Here is an 18,193-nt window from a genome sequence, read left to right as displayed (position 1 = left end):
ATCTTGTATTAAACACTTTGTGGAATGCAACTGGATTGAAATCTGTGGGGACACGTGAAAACAGGGTGGCTGCAAACAATTCCAAGGCATGCCCAGACACAGTGTTCTCAACATGTGGGCAGGTACTTTTGGACTGGAGTAAAGCAATTGTTATTAGTGGATGAGCATGTTACTTTGTATGTCGGGGGGGGGAAAATAATCTTTCTATGTCCAAGATACGGACCCAGGTTGCAGAGGTGTGACTTTTTAACATGAGACTCTGCTAAATCCCCCCCCCCATGCATGCTGGCTTCAGCTGAGTGGCTCAGTCTGCTCTCAGTCTGTGAAAGAAGGATGTGGGACACACCTATTTAGGCAAAACAATTACAAGAAAATGGTCAAAGCCAGAAAAACCTCATGCCTCTAGCCATACATGTGCTTGAGTGATGTGTAACCCCTAATTTCTCTGCCGTTACTGTGACAGTGCTGCGCTGGTAGTACAATGTCCCATTTTTGGCCAGTATATGGACATCTAGGCCTGCTAGGTTTATTGTCTTTTACAGTAATGTAATGAGCAGATCTGCTTGGGTGCTGATGAAGTAGAAAAAAATCTGGGGTTAGCATTCTTTCTAGGGAGGGGGAACGCCTCAAACCTCGCACTAAATGGGCAACATGTTGTTTTTCATTAAACATGGTATTTTGATTTACTCATCGGTTCCTGCAGTGAATGGGGAAACTCTTAAAACCTTTTTATTCCAAGAGTATCCTCAGCAAAGTTGCTTTGGAACTGGAATGGGAGGGAGGCTTTTTTTATTGTTTGTGTGCTATTTTGACAGTGTGTACAAAGATCTCCATAGTGAGAACTATCTGTGGCTTGAATACGGAATTCCAAGACGTTGGGTAGTGTTGTAGGTACCTTTTTCCTACATTAGTTTCCAAGAAACGCTCGGTTTTCAGCCTCAAATCAAGTGATGCTGCTGGTTTACTGACTCTGACTAATAAAACCCAGCAAACTAAACTTTACCGTTGCTGGAAGACTCTTGCAGCAGTAAATTCCGTTTATGAGCACCCCTAATAAAAGTTTACGTATCTTTCAAGTGCCACAAGCTTGACATGAAAGAAAATGGGCAATCTGACCTAAAAAAAGCTCAAGATGTCTTTAATAGAAAAATGAATATTCAGCAAAGCATGAAAGTTTTCTCTAGGACCTTGTTTCTAAGCATGTTCCCACATGCTCGGTCCTGGCTAAACACTGGAATAAACAAAATAAATAGTATTTCACCACGCATGCAAGAGGATAAAATAAAAAACACATCGTGTTGGACCACAAGTGCTTTACGAAGCTCTGGCTAAATGTGAAAAGTACTCTGTCATGCTAAATAAGTATTTATCCTTTTGCTTCCTCGAATATAATCAAATGCACAGGGAAAGCATGTGTGTTTTATAGCTGCTGATTCCAAGATCAAAAGCCTTGTTATTAATTGCACATGAATCTGATGTTGGAGGGCCGTTAAGCCGTCAACTGACATCATTGTTTGCTTCCTTTGTTTTAAAGATGCATCATGCCTGACACGAAGCCCTTTGAGCACACTCTTTCCCGTTTAGGTGGGCGATTCCATGCTGGGAGGTGTGGGAAAGGCCTGTGGCGCAGGTAACGCTACCTCACAGCACCCGGATTTATTGCATGTCTCGGAATTAGCTGCATTTGGTGTCGTCCCCTCCAGGAATCGCAACAGAAGGCAGGACGGCTACAACCGTAGTTACATACGCGGAGCCTTCTGCCTGCTGAGATCCGCTCCATGCTGCAAACCGCAGCCTACCAGGGAGAGTCTGGTCTGACATCTTAATAAACAAACAAACAAAAATTCCCTTAAGCATGTCCTGCTATAAAAGAGCAAAGCAAGCAGCTGGTCCTCATTTGAAAAGATGTTACATCCATTGCAAAAGGAATCTGCAGATCTTCTTAATGCAAATATTTTTGGGAAAACAAAAAAGAAGCTGTTTATTCTTCTTTATACCTGTTAGCAGGAAAACAAAATCCAGGATGCTTGTATTTCTTCCACTAAGAAAAACATCCTCTTGGCCTCCACATTAATTTGGATCTCAAATTGTTTAAAATATATTCGGCTGCATACTTCTGCTATTGCTCTGCTTCTTCAGCAAGCAGCTAGAAACAGTTTCTCTTCATAACTATAAAAGCTACTAAATGCACGGTAGTCACTGAATAGTTTGCATGAGTTTTGTGAGAAAAATAAGTGATGTTTAGAACACGCATTTTCAGATTTATCAATTCTGCCCTCCCAGACCCTGCCCTGAGGAAAACACGCACATTAGATGCGCGGGCCCCTGTAAAACGAATGAATAATTTGCCCTAAGGCTTGCTTTTCTTAATTACTGCTGGTGGGCACCTCTGAGGGCACGTAAGGAGTGAAGGATCTGCGGACTGCAAAACAGAAGGCGCTGCAGATTGCTGCATCTTACAGACTGGGATTAAGGAGGTCAGGCTGGGTAGTCTTGGCGAAGAATTGGATTTGGAGACTCTGGAGGAGGAAACGCCTTCTGAGGCCGTGGGGCCTCTCTGCTAGGCATGGCAAGGCTATTTCCCATCTTCGGGTTTATTTGGTAGCAGGTTATCGATGGAGTTTTATGCGCTGTTGTTTGTCTGTGAAGTAATATAGCTCCTGGTTTTCTTGAGATTGTCCTACTGTTTTCTATCCTTTGCTTCCCGGGTTGATTTTGTTCCTGCACTGAAAACACCAAAGGTTTAAAAATGGCAACAGAGGAATGGAAAAAAAGCGGGTAGAGGCTAACTTAGCAAAATGGGTGACAGCAGATTGTCAGAAGTCATCAACACACAGCATAGCTTTGGTTTTCTCATTAGTGTAAGCAGGGATGGCTATTATGTCTGCATGTGGTCGCCTGTCGTGCAAATTCACGTTTCACGGTTCCGCCTCGATGCTAGCTGTTGTAACTGGATGCGTGTCTGAGCAGTTCACGCCCCTGCAAATGGAGCTTGTTCTTTTCACACTGAAAGCTAAGTTAAGTTAGATGAACAGCCAGAGTCGTTATCTCTTAGGAGGTCTTGGTTGGTATCTGATAGCTAGGAAAATTTAAAGAGTCGAGCCACAAACATCTGTGATAATGTCTGAATGGAAAGTCAGAGCTTGGCCTTAGTTGTCTCCTGCCGGAACGATGCGTTACATCCAAGGGAAAAACACAGCGGTGTGTGACTCCCCTCGTCAGCATTTCCAGTTTCTACAGCAAACTGAGAAAGTAGATGGAATAATAAAAGGGCTTTTGGCTCACAAGGGCCAAGCCTGCAGCACAGGAGCCGGAGAGCACCGGTTCTTGGGCTCCCGGCTCCAAAACTCTGGCCAAATAATTGTTCTGAAAAAGCTGCAGAGGCAAGTGTTGTCACATAAGGAATGAGGCGCTCTCCTGGGGCACCTGGGGACGTTGCAGCTCCCGAACGCGCAGCTCTGGAGTCTGCAACTGGGATCAGTTTTACCCGAGACCGCTGAAATGTGAATTAGTATGTTGGGGGGAAAAAAATGGGTTTCTTTCTGGGACAGTCTGAGAAAAGTAAAAATGTTTTATTTGCCCATACACCCCGATTCCTTCTGGCATGTGGAGATCCAGATCGCAGCTGCCTGAGCCCTGAAGTCGTCAAAATACATAAGCGGCTGCTTAGCTTCCAGCAGGTACCAACGCGCTTCGCCGAATCAGGGGCTCAGCTTCCAGAGAAGGCCCAACGTGTGCGTTTCACATTAATTAACGCTGGCCTTAAGCAGCCAGAGGCTATTTTTCCTTGTCGTTCGCTGAAGCAGCGGGTGCGCCGCAGGCAGCACCACTATCGATGCTCTCTGTCCATTACCAAGTCCAGTTTTCCGCGCTGGCATTGCCAAAGCGTTCCCCGTTGGGGCTGGCGTTTCCCGTGCTAGCCGCCTGCCTCCTACTGCTTTTCGTTTCGCCCTAAGGTGCCGTTTAAGCGTTTACAAGGCGTTTCGGAGAGGGAGGTCCTGCCCCGCCGAGGAGCTGGGCCCGACTGCGGCCAGCGCCATGAGGGCTGAGCCTCGGCCCCGCCCTCCCGCAGGCCCCGCCCCCCGCCTCTGATTGGCCGCGGCCGGGCTCACCCCCGCGCTGGAGTTGGTGCCGCCCTGACTCCTGCGGTGCCGCTCCCCCCGGGCCGGCGGTGGGGAATGGTTCCTCCCGCCCCGCCCTCCTGCCCCTCCCCGCCCCGTTCGCGCGCCGCGCTCCATACTTGGCGATGGCCGGCGAGCCGCGCGCTGATTGGCGGGGCGGCGGCGAGGGGGCGGGGCGGCGCGGCGCTGACCCGGATGTTCACTCCTAGGCAACGGCGGAAGTGGAAGGGCCGCGGCCTGCCTCGGAGGGAGACCGGACGGGACCGGGAGGCGCCGCCGCCGTTGCTACCGCCCAGCGCAGCCCCGCCGAGCCGCCATGGTAAGGGCGAGCGGGGCGGCCCCTCGCCGCTGCCCGCTTCCCCTCCCTGCGGCCCCCTTCCTCCCGGCGGTGCGGCCCCCTCCCATCCCCCCGGTGCCGCGCCCCGGCGGCTCCTTCGCCGCACCCCACCTCCCCCCGGGTCGCTTCCGAGGGGGGACCGGGCCGGTGCTGCCAGGGGAGAGGGAGGGGTGGGCTGGCCTGGCGGCAGCGGCGGGGGGAGAGGGCTCTGCCCGGGGTTCCGCAGGGCGGGGGCGTCCGGGCCCGTCCGGTTGCTCTGCTGTCCGGTTCCTTGTAGGTCTCTGGGCCTGGTACCCGGGGCGGTGTTTACAGAGGGAACGCTTCCGCTGTGGACGGCGAATGTTGGCGCTTGGTGTAGTTGTAAACGGAGCGAGCTGATGCAGCAGCAGCGTTTGAGAGCGCTGGGGGCCTAATGTGCTATCGCTGGTGTGCCTGAACCCCAAATTATCGCCCGCCGTCTGGCATTTCCTCAGGAAGCTGGACTTGCTCCGTAAGATGTACTAAGACCTAATGGAATCTGTAAAATACAGGAAAACCAAGTGCGGTCAGAGCAGGTAGCGTTGCAGCAGTGGGTGCTACTTTTCTGCATGGGTGAGAACTTACCATTTCTCAGAGGAGAACCTCTAGTTTCTTCAGTCACGTACAATAACCTCCGTCTTGCTGTGCGTTTGCTGAACGCATTAGCCCAGGTCACAAACCCTCTCCGTTTCATTTTGGCACTGCGTGTAAAGGGGGCAGATTTCACCGGCTCTAAACAAGCGCAGCGGTGAGAAGGGGAGCTGGCCCAGGCCCTGGGCCTCTCCCCACTCTGCCTGGATGGACGCGTGCTTTTGCGGAGCCGCTTTAAGGCAGCGTAACCCCCATGGTTGTAATCGCTTGTATGGAGTTGCTGAGATGCTCTTTGGGAATTTGTGATTCTGGTTCTCTGACATAACAATTTAAGAACGTTCAAATGGGTTTAGATGTAAAAAAGAACAACCTGGTGCCTTGCTGTATAGTAATATAAAGGCTGGTTAAGCAAGCAAGTGTAATCCTTTACTTCTTACCTTCAACCGTAAGAATTTCAGAGGCAATACTTTTATGTTTTTTCTTCAGAGCTGAAGATCATGGTGATCCTGCCACCTGTGTTACACAGGATAAAGACCTTTAGTTTCTGGTGAAAGGTCAAGAATGGGTAAAATGGAGGTTCTGCTCCTCTGTTCTCATTTGAACAAACGAGATGCTGTACCTGACATCGGAGTGTGGGGGGTGACAGGGTGCAGCCTCTTATTTCAATTGTGTATTGTAGTTTAAAATACTGAAGTCTGTAGGTGTGAGACATGACTGTAGAACGTGAAATCAGGATTCCAACAAACTACCCTAACTTCTGCCGTGGCAAAAATGCTCACAGGAAAAGAATTCAAGGAAAGCAAGTAGGCTTCATGTAAAATATCAGTGGTGATACTGGCTTCTTTTAAGGGGATGTGAAAGCATGCTATAAGACGAATCCAGTCAGGGTTTAAATGTAGCTATGTCAGTCTTCTGGAGGAGGTAGAAATCCTTTAGAAATTTCCTGAGTGTTAGGAGCTTATGCTGTCTTCTGATTTTTCGTGTTTAGTCACGGAGACCACCAGGCGTAGGAGAAATGTGATCGGAACTTCCAACGCTATGTGCGAGTCTCCGATGTTGAGTGGACTTCAGGGATGAACCTGCAGCAGCCGCTCTGTTACTCGTACACAGCGGTGGCTCTGTACCCGTCTGAAGGCTCGCTCAAAGAACGTGGCAACTTACGCATGGTTTATCTAGGTCCAGTAGGAGCGCGCAAGACAAATCACCGATCTTGTTTGCAGATGGCAAATGACCTGCGGTGATGTTTTAAAACTTTACTGACTCTTACAATCATCTTAACGTCACGCAGATAGTGCGATTGCAGCATCCAGTTTCAACTTAAGCGCAAACCCAGTGTTTAGAGCGCTTCCAAGATCTTTCATTTTAGTGGGTACAAAAACACAATACTGAAATGGAGCATTGAAACGCTGAAGTGAAAGACAACAGCAAGTTTCACGACAGCTGGGAGAAGCCAGTATGGTACAGGGTATTAGGTCAAACACCTTCTTGGTACCGCAGGGTTAGCAATATCTGTGTAGAGCAGAGAGGTGGGAACCTTTGTCTCCTCTTCACCATCCTAAGTCTTGGTTGCTCCTGGCAAGCTTAAGCGAGAATTCAGAAGCGTGTCCGTGCTTCAGTCAGGTGCTCGATGAAACGAGGCAGGGCTTGAAACCTGCCTGGATGGATGCTGTCTCTTGTGCTAAAAATAAACTGAATGCACTGTTCAGGGCAAAGCAGGACTTGGGAGAGTGGATCTGCTGAGATTTCTGGGATTGTGGGTATGAATGGATGGAATCCAGTTACTCTTTGTAAAAAGAAAAAGCTTCCTTTCCAGGTTATGTAAACTGTCCTGATCGTGTTAACAAGTATTTCTTCTGCTATGCAACTCTTCAGGAAAAGGTGGATGCTTTTAGCAAAATTAATAATTTAACCAACCATAAATTCAAACTGCCTAGTGTAGCGCTGGCTACACATCATCCATTTCGAATTTGTGAGGCAGCTAAAAAGCATTGAAGCACAGCCAAGGATGCGTGATGCGACACTGATGCTCAAGGCGTAAACCTCACGTGCTGTTCACTAGAGTAACTAATGTTTTCAAGATAGGGGCTGTTTGTCTTGGGCAAGTGTGTTGCTGCTTGACAAACAGCTTGGTTTTGTGCAACTGCTACCAAAGCCATACTCAATGATTTGTGAAACTGCGCAACTAAAGGTAGCGCTTTTCTTGCTGCTTGAACACTGAGCCTGTCTCTCTTCTAAACTGATGGTGTCCCTTTTGAAACCCTACCGTATAATGTGAGAGCTCAGGCTAGGTTTTCAGTGTCCACAGCAAGTCCTTTGCACCTTGTACTTTCTGAGAAATACTGACTTAAGCTATTTTGTAGAGTCCATGTTTTATTAGCCAAGTATATGAGCTTAGCTAAATGTTATCTTAAAAGGCAAATTCCCAAAATAATCAAGTTAGAGGATATCGTTGGGATGGGGAATACTGCCATTGCAGTGATGCTTAATCTTGTGGTTTATTAGCGAAGGAAAAACATTCTCTGGCTGAAGTTGTTCAAACAGGATTTCCTCATATGGTAAATATATATGCTGATATCTTACTAGTTGACATCTGGGAGTAAACCAAAATGAAAGTGCAGTTCAACTCTTTTGAATGACTATTTTTAGTCCTTACTACTGTAGTTGAGTAGAGAAATTACTCTCTTTGGTAAGAAACATCGCTGCCCTATGCAGTTTCTCCTTCTACCGTTGTCAGCTATGCTGTCCGTCGCTTGACTTGGACGTGCGAAGGACAGCCGATTAACTCGGGGGTTGCGCGTGATCACGCAGCACTCCCCGGTGCCGCGCGGTCGTCCGGCTTGGCTTTGGGGAGGTGGATACTCGTGACGACTTGGATGGGGAGCGCAGGTGCCGGTGTTTGTCCTCCTGCCTACCCTTTGGAGGGACGTTTGGTCATGTCCAAATGGCTCCTTACGTTTGGTCATGTCCAAATGGCTCCTTACTCTGCTAAGTAAACTTGTAGAGAGGTGTTTTGTTGGTTCCCCCCCCCCCCCCCCCCCCCCCCCCCCCCTTTGAGCTGGTGCACGTTGTAGTAGTGCCACCTCAAGCTGAAATAAAACTGAGGATGTTTCAGCGTCTGCTGAAGAGAGAGCAGTTTTACTGGTGAAGCGTGAAATGCTGAAAGGTGCCTCTACAGGCAGCATAAGCTCGACTTTAGGGCTATGCTAAGCCCTGTTTTTACCCCACTTTAATACAACATGACATTTAAGGCTTTTTTTTTTTTTTCAGATGAATGACATGTCTGCAGAAGTAGAAGATGCTCAAAGTGATGTTGATCTGTTTTTATTCATATTCTTACTCAGTCACTGTGCATTATGATTTCCTACTTTCCCGTTGATTTATGCTAGGAGTCCTGAAGAGTTTAAAAAAACCTCAACCAAATCTTTGTCTCTCTCCTTAAATGTACAAGGTCCAAAGCATGTGTACGCTTCAGTTCTTCCTAATCCTTTGCTATTTCCAGGAATAAGGAAAAAAAAAAAAAATCACTTAAACCAGGGGACTTCAAATTTGAATTTTCTTTATGGATGAAAGCTGTGTGGTGTGAAGGAGCGGTGAATACATCTGAATGACATAAGCCTTTCCCAAGCTTCCTGCTCTCTGTAGCTGGGCTTTAGCCCAAGGTTTGTTTGCTGATAGAGAAGCTTTCTAATTAACACAATCTAACTTGAACATAAGGATCAAGAATTCAGGCCAGTGCAATGGAAGTGTGTGGCCACTTTAAGCTGGAGCATAAACGGATTTTTTTCTTCATCTTTTCTGTAATGCCTTCTTAAGTACTTAATAGTCCATGAATGAGGTGTTCGTGTTGACATTAATGTGAGAATTGACTAAATACTGTGAGCGGATGCCCGAGAACTGTAACTGAAACTTGCAATGCCTTTGGAGAACATTAAGCTGTTGTGGCTTACTTGAGCTGCATAATACTGGATTCCCGTCACCTGGACCTGATCAAGTGGACAAAATTCACTCATGTGGCCTTATGTCCTAAAGCAGGATGGGCTCAGATGCTTCCAAACGGGTTGTCTCCGGAAGTTTGAGCTCTTGCCTGGTGGTAGGTGGTAGAGAAGATGTTTGCTTTTGAAATTTCCTTTATGGGGCACGAGGGTAAATGCTGGTTGAGCAAGTTTTAAAGACATTTCCCTGTTAGTTGAGCTGAGAGGATTTATTATGGGAAGAAAATGCTGTGCTTGAGGAAGCTGCTTTGCTTGTTTCCTAATTAAAATGCTGTAATTTTTCAGAATAGGTGCTGTCTAGGTAAATGCAGTGGCAATCCTGTCCTTTTTCTGGGTTTTTAGACACAGTGAAGTTTTGAGTGAGGAATCAAAACCAGGATCTATTTCTTACTTGTGCCCAAAATAGGCTTCTACTTAGAATTACTTCAGTGGCAGTAGATAATATCTTGTGCTGTGTTTCTTAGAGTGGTGGCCTGAGCCTTGGCATCAACCAGGAAGATTAATTTTCTTGTACTACCCGGTGCTGTTCTTTTGCCCTACCATCCTCTTCTAGGGTTGAAAAGGAAAATGTGCAGCATGCTTTGAGCTCATGCTCTTTGTGCTGCTGCTTCCAAGCTGGGCTGAAGAATTACAAAACGCTTGTGCTCGCACTTGACTTGTCTGTCTGCCCTTCTCATAATTACCTACCTTATTCCTGCTATATGCAAATTAAACCTTACTAGTTTATATTTCATCGGCATAGCCTGTGTTATTTTTCAGCGCAGGGTTGGCTTAGGAGTCCTGACTCTCAGATAAACCCATGAGACATTACTCGGAGTGTTTGTAACAGAACATGTCCTTGCTGGTGCTGTTTCCCTGGGTATGAAGAGGATGTCCTACATGTCTTTTTTTTTTGTTTGTTTGTTTGTTTTTTACAGAAAGAGCCAAGTTCTTTCCTGGTGCATTGACTTGGAATTTCAATCACGTCCTTGTTGCAAAGTGGGAGGGTTACCAGCCTGGGTGAAAGCAGAACCCAGGATCTAACAATTTTAGCAGCATCAGCTGAAGCAAGACTGAAAACAGTGCTTAAGTAAGAGGATTTTGTGCGGAAGGAAAAAGGGTTGAGACTGCATTGAAGACATAAGCTTAGTGGTTGCCTTAAGCCACCAATCAAAGCCACCATAAATAAAATACTCGTTATTCTCTCAGGGAATTCTGTTTGCATGTCTTCAGGTGATACTTTCTATCTTTTCCCATTAGACAAACTGCTGAGTTTGAAAGTGATGTCCTGTTACCTGCCTTCCCTGGTTATTTTTGCTTTGGTAAATATCAGGATTTAAAAAAAGCTTGCTGCTAGCAAAGGTGATTGGTGCCTGGCTGATAGCCTGGGCTTGCAATCTGAGACGGGCTCAAGGAACAAGAGATGGGTCTTTTGGTGAGTTAATTCAAAGGAGGAGAGAGCCATGAAATGGAGGAATGAGGTAAAATATCAGCTGCATTATGCTGACCGCAGCACTTAATAGCTGTATTTATCCACTGAGTCCTGTCGCTGTGCAAATTTATGGGTCATCGTGGAGAGCTTTGGATGTAATGCTAAGAACAGGCGTGATCTTGGCTCGGTGCTGACAGTGATGGCTCGGATGTTGACTGGATGGGCAAATACAGCTTGCACGTAGCCATTAGTACAGGCAGAGCTATTTCAGAGCTTGGTAAGGTGAAAACTGGCCAAGTATTAACTTTGTATTAAATTGAAGGAGAAATCTGACATGGATTCAAGCTGGCACGTGCGTGTTACGTGAAGCGCTGCTCCTGCATGAACTGTCTCTGCTACTTCAATTTATTAAAAGTTTTGCAGAACTTGTATGTATTGTTAGATCAGACGTTGTGCCTGCCGTTCTGACTTGAGGGTAGGTCAGACGTGTTCAGAAATGGCAAAGAAAGCATAAAAAGCCTGAAAGAATAGGCAAGCCTGGGAATTACAGCACGGGAAGGGATTCCGGGGAGCATGAATATCTTGTTAGGTGGAGATGTGATATCCTTATGGTTTGCCTACATTTAGGCCATTAGCTTCCTAGTTTAAAACTTGAAATCCTTAGCACTCAATCCCTTGGACTAAAATGAACTGGCTTGCAAGCTTTGCAGTGTAGTCAGCAAGGTACGTCTTGCTAGGCACAAGTGAAAGGCATATTAACCTACTTTTTTGACCTTTTAGGCAATTGGAGAACATTCAGGGATGAGGGCTAATTAGATAACCTCTCTGTCTCTCCTCTCTGCCTTCCCAGGCATCCGATTACTTGCCAGAGTTATCTCGTGAATTTACAACCCTGGCTACTAGTCTTCAGGACGCTGGAAAGTGCTGAGTCTGTATATTAAACCGAGCAACTGCGAGCGTGGCGGCAGCTTACCTGGGGTAAGGGGGGCTCTGCAAACAGGCTGGCGTAAAGCGTTGTACCCAATTGGTGATGCTGAATGTTTGTGTTAGCTACGCTTTCAGTCAGCATGTCTGTGTGTGTTGTCACCTTGGTGATAAGAGTATATGCCTCCCTGCTGCTGTAATCATGTGCGCTTCTCAAACGTTTTTGATGTAAGTAACTTGACAGATGAAAAAATCTAGGCTGCAGTTGACTGGAAGGAGAACCTGGATCTGTTGGGCCAGGACCAACTTGCCAAACTTGGCTGTTTCTGCAAGAAAAAGTTCTCCAGTTGAATTGAGCAGGTCCCCTTCTGATACTTTCGTGACTGGGCTGATTCGAACATGAAACAAGCAGCACGCAGAATAAAAGAGCGTTTTGAAAAGATCATCCAGCATTAATGGGATTAAAAGAAAGCATCACAAACAATGTGTTTGCGGGTGGCAAAGGGCAGTGCTGAATCTCAAGAGCTGTTGCATTTGTAGTAATTATGGTTTCAATTTAAAAAAAAAAAAAATTGACCCCTGTGAAAATTAAGCGGTCCTTCTCTAGAGACTGATTTGGGCACTTCCTCAGTAATATTTGAATGGAAAGCAAGAATGTGACTGTGAAAAATGGGTCATCAGACTTATGAACTAACACAGACCTACTGTATTAGCTTATTTCAAAGGCTGAACTAACCTAGTTAGCCAGTTAGTCGTAGGTTTACAGAGAAAGAATGAAGTAATGAAGTGGGAGGATGGGGATGAGAGAGTATGAATCAGTAATTTGGGATACACCTGCAGGGTTGAAGGTAAGAGCTGTACAAAAGGATCTTGCAGACATTAAGGGGATTTTTTACAGAAGGGCTGACCAGATCAGGAAGAAGATCCTGTGAACGATTTCCTGTTGCACGGGCTGCGAAAACTTTACTAGCTCGGTGGTAATCTTTTGTTTGGGGTGAGTCAGTGTGAGCCCTCCCTTCCCACTGGGGGAAGGAGGGTGGTTAGGAGGTAGCTTCGCAGTTTTTAGAAAGCAAGACTTACTTGCCTGCGCACCACCTTAGTATATGCCCCAGTATTTGTGAACCTGCAGAAAATGATTGCAGTACAGTACTGAACTGAGTCACAAGGAAATACCGAGAGGCATCTGAAGTTACTTGATGCTTGAAGTAATACTGAATGGTTATGCTGTCAGTAAAGCTGTCTGGATGTCTGTCTTTTTAAGGGTACATGCATACTTGTGCTCAAGCCAACATCTGTTCTGGTAGTGAAACTATTAGGCAGACATTACAGGCTTCCTTACGAAGTGTTTGCAAAATCAGAACAAGTTCTCGTATCTCAGTGCTGTGCTGCAAAAGGGTTTTTTTCATTTTGCTTAGGTAAGATTTCATATCTGTAGTTATATCTAACAAAGAAAATGTTATTTTGTGTTAAATCCAGACTTAAAATGAGACACAGACCCCCCCCCCCACTGTGTAGTAACAATCTAATTAAATCTTTTAATGTTAATTGGCGAAGGTGGTCAGCTCTATCGTCGACTTCAGCATCTTTAATCCCATTTATTAAAAGTTAGCGATGCTTTTTTGCAATCTGTGCAACTTTTCTATGTAGCTATTTGACTGCTGTCCCCATTTTACTCTTTCATGTGGGGCTAATAGATTGCATATTCACTTGATGCCATGATTTATTGGGAAATGACTTTCTGCAAACTTTATGCTTCACAGGAATTCTTGGCACCAGATGAAAGCTAGTAAATTACATTGTCATGTTCAATAATAAATAAAACATTGTTTCTGTTACCCAGAAGACAAACACTGGTGCAGAAATCATTAGTGATTGTGGCAAAAGGTCAAGATGAATAGCCTATTCCCAGGAAGCCTTCTTGCTGGTCCATCCTGCTCTTCTGTTTGTTCCTGGTGGCTCTTTTTACTGGACAGGTGACGGAGACTTGCATTGGACTTTATATAAACTAAAGCAGCAGATGTTAAACTAATTTTGAAAGTAGATGCAGGTATCTCCCATCTTGAAATACACCGTTGCCGGGAAGGAGGTGCCAAGCAAATGTTAATGTTTTTTTTCCACTGTGTACTGTACACCTTCGTAGATGTGCTAACAGGAACTGAAACGCGTCTAGTTGAAAAACAGCTACAGGAGTGCAAACTAGCTGCACAACATGCTCCAGGAGATGCTGAATTCTTACTTCAAAAGCAAATAGTGAATTACAGTCAAATGGCCTGCTCCAGACTGTCAGGGGTTGTTACTTTTTTCTTGATAGATGTAAAACATCTTGACAAATAGTTGTTCTATAAGATCGAGCTTCTGAAGTAACGCAAGTGATTCCTGTTTATTTGGAAACTGATGAATGGAAATGGCTTTGGTGCATTATAATCTACTTGGTAACTGTTTCTAGAGTTGAGCTAGGATGTTGGGTGATGTCCCATGAACAGTGAACAATGCTTACCCGATTTGGAGGCAAGAATGATGAAGTGAAGTCAAACGCACAGTGTGACTGAAAGGCGGCTCGAAAGCATCTGCCTAAAGGTAAAGCAGCAAACGAGGATTTGGCAAAACACTGATGGCAAGCTTTGAGGTGCTTATGGAGCCTGAGTGGAGGAGGAGATCTCTTTGGTAGTTGCTCCTAGAAGACCACTGCCATTCCTTAAATCTGTCTAGGACTTGCCATAGTTGTGCTGTCAGCCTGAAATGGTGAGAAGTATCCAATGTCATTAGCGTGCTGGTGGCAATGAAACTTTAGCTGCCTCGTTTGCTCTCCTTCCCATAGATTATTTTAGTTCCTTGTGTGAGTCTTTGGAGCAGACGTGTAAGTTACTCTTTGCTGTACAACCTCTTTAAAGAAGAGATCCCTCGTGAGTACTTGTCTTTCTGAAGTTAGCATGTATTAAATTTCTGGACCAATGTAGAACAAAAGCTGGTCAATGTTTCTGAGGTTTAGAGTAGACCTCTCATTTTTTGACAAGCATGCAGGTGCATTCGTCAGTGTGTACGACACCTAGACTTGAATTTAGGAAACAAGCTGTGAAAGTGTTTTCAGTCATTAATTGGAGCTAGTACCGCTTCTCCATAGTGTGCTCAACTGCTTTAGAAGTTAGAGCAGAGTAGAATACAAGAAATAATGTTCTGTAGGAGAACATCTCCGAGAGGGACTCGCTGACTCAAGCTGTGATGCAACTTGCACAACTGCTCTGTAAGTAAGTACCGGTTACAAGGGAGCTGTGGGAGTCAGAGTACAGCAGCCTCTGCTAAAATCTTCTGATGCATCCGTTCTTGCTTTTATTTTAATCTTTAATCCTTCTCACTTGTAATTCAGGGAATAAGCACTCGCGGCAATTCGTCTGTCTGTTTGGTCTTGACCACAGCATTAGTAACGTGACCACAGCAAATTGAGCTAAACATGTTACTAAACATATGGCGTAGTCATAAGTGTCTGAGATAGCAAAAGCCACTGGATCGCATCCTAACCAGAGAAGACAAAGCCAGAGGTAGTTCAAGAGAAGGAGAATGTAGTCTGCATCAGTGTCACGTTCTTGTAGCAATCTTTGACCTTTCTTTTATAACTATCCACAGCGTAGCGTATCTTCGGCTTTTATTATGTTTGATTGTTTCTTAAACATGCTATCGCTGTTACTCCCACTAGTACACCTTGCTGCCAGGAAGCTGTGATTTATAAGTACATTACACATGGTTTTAGATAGGATCTGCCAGAAGAGGGTTAATAGTCAAGGGAAAAATAATGTAGAAAACCAGATTGCAAGGAATATGTGCGGCTGATGGAAACGTCATGAGTGCAGAACTTGTCTGGGATTCATAGATCGTGCAGAGTTATTCCCCTTCCCATCTAATATCCTAAAAAGTGAATGCTGACAGCTGAAAAGGGAATCCTCCGACTTAACATACTACTGTACTTCTTATTACAGGGGTTACAATAACCCAACCCTTTGCTAAAGCTTCTAGCAGTAATACTATCCTATTGTGTAATTTGAAAAGGGAGTCTTCTGCCTTTTGAGCAACTCTGGAAGTTGGCAAGGATTAAAATGACAAGCAGGAGGGGAAGCAGTGTATCTGTTTCAATTAAAAAAAATTAGTGTTTTATTACCACAAAGCTGAAACATTAGTCAGACATTCCTGTTGGGAGAACTGACAGGAAATAATATGATTTACAATCTGGGGTATGTCTGCAACATAAAAGGAAGGGGAAAAAAAAAAGGCATTTGCTGGTTGTGTACTTCTGGCCCTGGATTAATTTACGAAGATATTTTGCTTGTAAACTGACCAGCGACCAAAGTGATCTGATGTGTGATTGCTTCAAAGTGCATAAGTTGAGCAAATAGTCTATTTTTGGTGCCCATTTGGGTTTTTATCTCATATTTCTGTTCTCTGAAAATTGAGATGCCAGCTTGTACTTTAAATTGGGATGACTTCTCAGAAGTCAGTCTTGAGCAAAACTTGCACGCAGAGCAGCTCCAAGACTTTTGTTTTACCTGTTATAACCCGGCTGCAGGGTCCTAACAACCGTGGCATTTCAGGGCCAAACTTGGGCAGCAGGGGCCAAATAACAAATGCTCTTACTATACGTGTGCCGCTTTTTTACCTTAATCCTAACTACTGAAGTAATTTTTAGGTCACCCAGTTCTTCTCAGCTGGCATCACGGATGGGAAAGGGGGTAGGTAGCACAATCGTGCCTTGAGTAGACGACTTACATTTGGTTTGCTTGCAGGAAGGATTTGGTGGCCAAAGTGGCTTATTTCCCAGAAAGGGCTAAAATGGGGAGAAGCTACCACTGCAGCAGCACTGAACTACCTCAGCTGGTTTCCCTTGGTTCAGGAGTTAGCGTGGAGTAGTGTTAAGATAGAAATGCAACACAGAAGTGAAACCAGCCTGGTTTTCTTTTTGAAGAAACTGTCTAGCTTTCTTTGTGCTCAGCAATAACATAGTCAAATGAGTAGGAGCTATCAGAACAAAGCTGTGAAGACCGGGGAATTAAATCTGCAGGTCTTTGTGATAAATACAGTCAGCAGGAATTTGCTTCTAAGGCTGGGAGCTTTAAAGGAAATCTTTTACCTCCTTTCAAGTGGAATGGCTTAGCTTTTGAAATGGGTAGAGCTGCAGGTTTGTGTAAACCCTCTTAAAACCTGGAGTATAGGTGAAGTCTCAGGTAGCCAGCAACAGAGAGTTGTCAAAACTTGTGAATAAAGCCTGTGAATTTCTGTAAGTGTATATGGTGAAATGCATGTGTAAAGATACTTAAAAAGAGAAGTGCAAAATACTTGCAGGTAGTAACAGATTGCTAGTGTCTGTTGAAAAGAGAAAACAAGCATAGCTTCTGTGAAGTGTTACCAGTTCTGCCAGCGACGCTGATCTTTGAAAGGCTTTGGGGACACATCTGGGTTTATAATAACCTCATTTATCAGGTGACAATTCTGTGCAAAATACAATGCAAATGTGGTGTGGTTTGTTTATTACCTTTAGTCTGGCAGAGCGTATTTGGGTGCCGTGAAGTGTAACAGCTACGTGAGGTAGTTTACTTGCAGGTTTATAGAATCTTGGGTCAGCTCCTGTTGCCCAATGTTATCGGTGTACAGTGGCCTGGCAGGGGATCACTACCAAATGCCAGCTACTCCTGTGCCCTGTCCCCCCCTTATCCTAAGGAGCCGTGTGGTTTAGGGGATGTGACGAGTGGGAGTCAAAAGGAAGTTCAGCATTTTGCCTGTCTTAACTTTTGCAGTTTGCATCCTCTTTCATGGTAGCTGCATACAAATGTAAGGTCAAAAGAGTCCCTTGCTCTTAAAATGACTAACAGTGGCCACAGCACACCCTTGTTTCAAGTATTGAAAAGGAAACACATTGTTTTATTGCACAATCTACAAACACACCTTCTCAAACCGCCTGAACAAAACCTGTAGTAACTTCCTGTGTTTTTTTTCATTTGTGTGTTCTGCATTGAACAACATCTGCCTATACTCAGCCTTTGAACAATATTGCTTACAGTATGAATGGAATTAAAGTACACAACTGTGCCTCTGTGCAACTACACATTTGTACAACTGCCTTTTTTCAGCAGTATTTGTTTTTCTTTGAGCCTCAACACAGAGTGCCTAGGTGGCCAGAGACCTGTGGCTGTTCTGAGAGGGTTTCTCTTTTGGAAATACGCTGAGTACAGCAGAGAAATTGAAGAGAGGAGCACATGCAGGCAAAGGAAGCTAAACAAACATAACTACTCCTATAGACATATTCATAACATTTTTCCCTGTGGTCGTACCATGGGAACGCTATAGCAGATGCTTAAGTGGAGATTCTAGATAGCCAAACATCTTTAGAGGAAACTTATTAAGCAGCTTTCATCTAAGCTAATATTTTCAGTCTTTGAGGTTCCTATGATCTCTAAATCCTTCAGTGACTTGAGCTGTAATAAAACTTCATTTGGAATTTCTGTCTGAACTCCCTACTCCTCCACAGGAGCTCTGGGCTGGATGAAACAGAGGAATGGTGGAAAACATCAAGTAAACACTAAGCTCATTAAGTCCTGCAACCTCAAAGAGCTTGGCTTCGAGAGCAGCCCAGGCCGGGAGACGGCCTGTCTAATCACCTTCTCAGTGAGCAGGGGTTTATAAGCCTCTTCATGTCTAAAGGCAAGAATCCTGTAGAAACGTTTTGTCTGGAGATCTGTTAAGCAACCATGTCTTCAGTATGCAGTGTTACAAGAGAATTAAGCAAATGGAAATCCAGAACGGGTGAAGTTAAGAG

General features: G+C 45.0%; 1 protein-coding gene across 2 annotated transcripts in view; it reads left to right on the top strand.

The window, feature by feature from the left end:
• Positions 1-4,399: 4,399 nt before the first annotated feature.
• The window catches only part of CAPZB (capping actin protein of muscle Z-line subunit beta), a 60,938-nt gene continuing 47,144 nt past the window's right edge, over positions 4,400-18,193 (top strand). For both annotated transcript variants that reach the window (XM_075721458.1, XM_075721460.1), the window contains exon 1: positions 4,400-4,440. In XM_075721458.1, coding sequence (XP_075577573.1) covers positions 4,438-4,440 — 3 coding nt within the window. In that variant the 5' untranslated portion in view covers positions 4,400-4,437. The remainder of the gene's footprint in view (positions 4,441-18,193) is intronic.

The sequence above is a fragment of the Pelecanus crispus genome, chromosome 15 (assembly GCF_030463565.1).
Source record: "Pelecanus crispus isolate bPelCri1 chromosome 15, bPelCri1.pri, whole genome shotgun sequence".
In the NCBI taxonomy this organism is placed as follows: Eukaryota; Metazoa; Chordata; class Aves; order Pelecaniformes; family Pelecanidae; genus Pelecanus; species Pelecanus crispus.
The sequence above is the reverse complement of the archived record's forward strand: the minus strand, read 5'-3'. Positions and strand labels throughout refer to the sequence as shown.